This window comes from Hipposideros armiger, unplaced genomic scaffold (assembly GCF_001890085.2).
Source record: "Hipposideros armiger isolate ML-2016 unplaced genomic scaffold, ASM189008v1 scaffold_964, whole genome shotgun sequence".
NCBI classification, from domain to species: Eukaryota; Metazoa; Chordata; class Mammalia; order Chiroptera; family Hipposideridae; genus Hipposideros; species Hipposideros armiger.
The window spans coordinates 311,408-317,407 of record NW_017732314.1 but is presented as its reverse complement, the minus strand read 5'-3'; the positions used below and the strand labels follow the sequence as shown (position 1 = coordinate 317,407).

General features: G+C 32.3%; 1 protein-coding gene and 1 pseudogene across 3 annotated transcripts in view; both read right to left on the bottom strand.

Annotated features, from left to right (window-relative positions):
• LOC109375506 (pyridoxal kinase pseudogene) overlaps positions 1 to 3,358 on the bottom strand; it is a 12,914-nt pseudogene extending 9,556 nt beyond the window's left edge.
• MTX2 (metaxin 2) overlaps positions 1 to 6,000 on the bottom strand; it is a 60,821-nt gene that overhangs the window by 33,246 nt on the left and 21,575 nt on the right. For 2 of the 3 annotated variants that reach the window (XM_019630895.1, XM_019630893.1), the window contains exons 2-3: positions 4,342 to 4,389; positions 3,324 to 3,370 (exon numbers count right to left, since the gene is read on the bottom strand). In XM_019630895.1, coding sequence (XP_019486440.1) covers positions 3,324 to 3,370; positions 4,342 to 4,389 — 95 coding nt within the window. Of the gene's footprint in view, positions 1 to 3,323; positions 3,371 to 4,341; positions 4,390 to 6,000 lie in introns of those variants that run through there. The other variant, XM_019630894.1, reaches the window with a different exon arrangement.

Below are 6,000 nucleotides of genomic sequence, written 5' to 3'. Positions count from 1 at the left end.
AGCACAATGATAATACCAACATGGGCCAGTGAAGCAACGTCCTCCACAACTAGACTGAAGAACAAAACGACAGCAACTTGTCTGTTCCCCTTCCCTAATTCCCCAGCACTGTTCCCCTCCCCCAATTCCCCAATAAAATCTTTAAAATAAAATAAAATAAAATAAACTACATATGTGGCCCACATTATATATCTACTGGACAGCTGATTTAGGTTTCAGGGTGAGAGAGTAGTAACAGAATTATTATTAAAGTTCTTTTCTCAATCAATACAGTACAAGCTTAAGTCCTTCAAAGTGAAAGTATTATGGAATGGAAGATTTCTCTCTCTCTGTGTGTGTGTGTGTGTGGTGCCATATGTATGTATATATAGCTGTGTGTGTTGCCATACGTGTGTGTGTGTGTGTGTGTGTGTGTGTAAAATTAAAACAAGAGGAACATAGTACACTCATACTTCACTATATTCAACACACAAGATTATTTTATTACCAGGCAAACAGTTTAGATGAGGAAAGCAAATCTGAGAGGACATAACAGTCATGAGAAAAAAAAATTTACTTTCTTTTAAAGTGAAATCATAGAGGTTCCTTTAATCAAAAAAGATCTAACCACTTAGTTCCAGGAGTATAATAAATGCCAAGTCTATGTGGTAAGTAAAATTTGAATTTCTTGATGGCTTAACTGGTAGACTATTAAAATATCTGATGTTTGGTATCTGGTATCTTCTAGAAAATATCTAGTTTATGGATACCTGTCACATTGCTTTAATCAACTTTATACATTTAACTGATTTTTCTAAACGGATACTGGTCCACCATATAGATGAAAATTATTCCATAAAGTTTACATCAGATATCTGGAAGAGTCACATTTATAGTCATGGCTACTATCAGCTGTCAAGCCAAAGAATAGTGAAGAAAACCAACAATTTTTAATAAATGCTGGTTAATTTATCATCTAAGTGACATATGTAGGATAAAAACATTGAAAATGGTTAAGCAAAATTCTGCATTTTTAAAAGGTGCTTTTTCTCTGGTTTTATTTTTAATTGCAACTATGATTTGAGAAGCCATGGTAAGAAAGCAAATTAATAGGAACCATAAAAATAGAGCTGCTAAATAAAGTACTCACTGAGTATTTTTTTCTTCCCTTCCACAGATCATTTAAAGCATTAATTTTTTTTTTATTGGTAATACACCGATATCTTTGTTTATACTGAAAATTAGTTAAACCATCTAGTCCAGGGTTTCTCAACATTGACGCTATTTACATTTAGGACTGATAATTCTTTATTGTGGAGGGACTGTCCTGTGGATTGTAAGATGTTTAACACCAATTGATGCCAAGAGCACCCTCCTCAACAGCTGTGATAACCAAATGTCCACTGTGGGGTAGAAGTCTCCCTTAGTTAAAAACCACTACCCAGGGCTGGCCGAGTGGCTCAGTTGGTTAAGAGCTTGCTCAAGAGTGCGAGCTCTGAGCAACAGCGGTTCGATTCCTGGCCTGAGCTGAGCTGCCACTGATCTGCCAACAGGTGGCAGGATGGCTCAGTTTAAAAAAAAAACAAAAAAAAAACACTACCCAAAATACCTTCCTACTTGGTAAAAATTGCTTCAGTACTTCCTAAACTACTATTCTTTAGTTTTAGGAGCTCTTCATAGGAGATTCCCAGAGAGCTACAGCAAGGGGATCAATAAACTTCATGAAACCATATGCAGAATAGTCTGGGTATGTTATTTGTGTGTGTGTACTGAAATGTGTTTCATCAAATCCTGAAAGCATTATCCCAAAAATGGCAATTAAAAAAGGTTAAGAATTAGTGCTTCAACTGAAATATTCACTGTACCCTGAAGGCATCTTTTCAAAGATATAAAGATTGAAAATACTCTTTTATATACAGCAAATAGTTTATTGGTGCTATCAGATATCAGGCAAGATTGCTTTTATCACACTTAATAAACCCTTCATTCAACATTTACTGAGTACATTCCATATGCTAGGCACTATGTTATTAGTATTTGAAAGCTCAACTTAAATTCTATCTCTCTCACCAAATAAATAAATTTTAAAATACTTTTAAATTAAAAAAATAGAAGTATAAAATCCGTATTGTCTATAACCAACTGAGAATTTCTGCTTCTCAAAAGTTAACGTAAGAAAGAAAATGCAATAGTTATAATACTAATGCCTAAAGATAAAATAAAAGTAAATAAATAAACAATTTATATTCTTGGTAAAAAGATATAAATCTTCTAAAAAGAAAGAAACTTAAAGATACTCATAGATATTCATATGAACAAATTATTGCCCAACGCATTTCTTTCCATCTCTCCTTCTTTCCCTGCCTTAAAATAAAACACAAATGTACTGACTGACATACTATGTATCAGACATAGTTATTAAGCCCAGAGGATGATATCAAGTTGAATAAAAACATATGAAATGACCAAGTGCCTAGCATCGTTGTCTAGAACACAGCAAAAGCTCAGTTCCTTTTCTTCTCTTTCTTTCTGTACTCAAGATGCTCAGTCTTATCGCCAATAAATGTCACATGTCTTAGATATCTCTTTTAGGTGCTGAACAATAAAATCCTCTTTGTGATTCAAACTACGTAAGCTAACTAAATTAACAGCAGCTCAGTATTTAAAATGTTTGAATAATTATAATTCTATACTATACATAAACATTTCTCTTTTTTTAAAGCAAAAAAAATCCCCAAGTATCCTATTCTTCCTATAGTGCAGTTTAAAGTTTACAGGACCACTAATCTTTTTTGGATTACACAACAGTGATATACAACCTTGAAGAGCTATTATATTCAATAAGTGGTTTGGGGATAATAGACACTAATGTAATCAATAAGTATATAAAAAATTACTAGAGAAGTGTGTGTCTGCTTCTAAGTTACCAAATGGATTAATGGTAAAATGAGTACAATGAGAAAATGATGCTTAAAAATATGTGGTGAATAAATCTTTACAATTAAGTTAGAAAATAATTCTGTGTCCATAAATGAACATATCACCCCAAAAAATCAATACCATCGTATCTAATCAAAAGCAGAACTACTAAGAAACAGAATGTGCCTAACACATACATGATTTTTATAAAAAGAATGACTAATGAAGATTTTTATTTATTTTATATACTGACAACAATTAGCTGAATAATATTACATAATAAAATTACTCTTCACAGAAGAGATGTTATATTGATAATGGTGAATCACACAGAAAAATTCTAAATGTACTGCATCAGACTGTCAAGGCGGAGGGGGTAAATTGCAACTCAAAGTGAAAAAATATTACATCATTTATATATTTACCTGCACAGCAAGAGAAGCTGCATTATCAGAAAGCAAAATTTGTTCCCCTGTGGAAATACAATGAAAGGTTTGAGTCAAAAGTATGATTTGCTAAACAAGTAAAATATACCTATATTTTTATTTTTGAAAAGAAAAAATATACCCTTCCACTAACATAATTATGAAGTTCTATGTCAATGCTACTGTGCAATTATAATTTTGATTATATATTGTATGTAATGATAAAACAAGACTATTTCTCTATAACTGATCATTTATCGCATTTTATCAGCAATATGTAATTTTAAAAATCACTCATTTAAAAACAAATGCATTTTTCAAGTTTTCAAGATATATTCCTCTTCTTTTCATTACAATTAAGTACTATATGTAGCTACTCAAACCTCTCTAGTTAAAAGTAAAACCACTCAAAATCATATAAAACCAGCTTGCAGTTAATATTGCACAGTATGTCTAGGTCTGTCACACAAAAGAAAGATGACAAGTTCGCTGCAATAAAAATTCCATGCTTAGAAGACTAGGGCTGCTGCCTATTAGTCTTCATTACTTTGCAGTCTTCTGACAACTGTAGCAGGCTGCTGAGCCCCAAATGGGGTCCATAATGTGATCTGATGATATATGAAGAGCTGCTAAAGGGAGCCTGAACCATCCTAGCCTATACATTTTAACAGTTCCTTTTTACTGAGAGCCCACTTTACCAAGGGCTTCAAAAATCTGCTGTGTCAGCTATTGGTGCAGTAAATCTGCCAACTGCTCCTGCAACCACATCATTTTACACTGCCTACAGCAGCCAATATAATGAGTCAATAATAAACTAAGGACCTTATAGGCCATGAATAGTTGGTTTACACTGGCAAATACAAGTTTAGGCAAAATCTCTTAGACAAATTACACAAGGGAACCCTTTCTTTATGTTTTATGTTCTCTTTGCAGTAAATTATATTACTGAGGAATTTTTTTTTTTGGTAATAAATATATTTTGATGCAAAGCCATTTTTAATTGTGAACAAGTACCTACCTTTCAGTTGTTGATATAATGTAGCATTTTCAGGCCAAGGTTCTGCAGCTGAGGAAACAAGGCAGTGATAATTAGGCATATAGGGCAAAAATAAATAAATAGCCAAATTAATAAGCACAAACACTGGCCTAGAGCATTTAAAGTCAATTGCCAAGGCTACCTTAACTATGGCAACTAATCGCACTACCTTAGATTCTTTGGTAGCCTGTATAAGTAGGTTAAATAATTTTCAATCCATGTTTGGTGGTAATTTGTTTTCTGTCTTTCATGGGAAGAAGGTGGAAGACATCTTGCCCAATCAAAATTGAGAATTTAAAAAATAAAGCAGCCTATATACTATTATTCCTTTAGCCTCCTTCAAACACAAACATATCCAAAATGTTGCTCATACATATAAAAAGATAGTGAATTTCAATTCACTATAAAAAATAGTGAAACAATGTTTATATTTTACGGTAAACTTCTAACAGTAAATTTTCAAACAGACAATACCACATTAAAGAATGAAATATATCTGTATCAGGCTGTGTATCTTGCCTTACAAGCTGGTAGTATTTAAACATTTAGAGGAATCCAGTTGTAGTCTAGAACATGTAATTGCCTTGACCCCATCACCATCCCACAACAACAAAGGGGAGTAGCATGATGAAGCAGTAAGTACCTACAATGTCAAATAAAGCTGGTAAAGCTAATTTTAGGTCTAAAGCCAGGCTTGCTTGACTTTGCCTCTTAATCCTTCATCTAGAGAAGACTCTACCTAGCTACAAAGAGAGTATTAGCAACCTACCAGTGCTTGGAAAAAGTACTAGATTTGAATTTTGTCTAATCAACCATACTTAAGAAGCAATGTCTCCACTGATAGAATATACAGGATATCATTTGTTGAATTTTTCTTTGTAAAAGCCATAAAATATCAAAATCACCAATTTTGGCACAGTAATTACATTTGGTCTCAGCAAGAAAGCAAATTAAATATATGAAATTTGATAATAATTGGTATTTTTCTTATTGTGTTTAAATTAATCCAATTTCTGTGACATGCAACAAATTATTTTCAATATATAATTCTAGCTGATTTTTTTTTTAATTTATATATATGAAGCATTTTTTTTCTTATGACTGATCATTTAAGATGCACTAAAACAGACCTGGGGTGGGGAGGTTAACATGCTTTTATTTACACTTTAGAATGAAAAGAAAAACATAGTAATATTATAAATTATAAATGCTATAAATTATAAATGGTTTGGTTTGGTTTGGTTTGGGCTACACAAAATTAAACTCATACTTAGGAATAATACCATGAAATCATAAAGCAGATAATGGACCATATTTAATTTTGAATGCCGTTGCTCACAATATCACACATATGTGTCAAGGCTACTGAATTTCAACTCACGTACCAAAAAGGCAGTGAAACTAAATATTTATTATATGTTACCATAAACTTTTTAATAAAGTAAAATTTCAGTAAGAACCCAATTAACCTGTGTAACACAGTTTTTAAAATAAAAGTCAGGGAAACAAAAACAAGCTGACATCCGCGAATTACTCAAAAGTAACCTTTTAGGATAAATTGTATGGTCAGCATACACTTACATCGTTTACATCTATATGAGAAACAATACAATGAGGTTCATTCATTATAAGATCCTACAT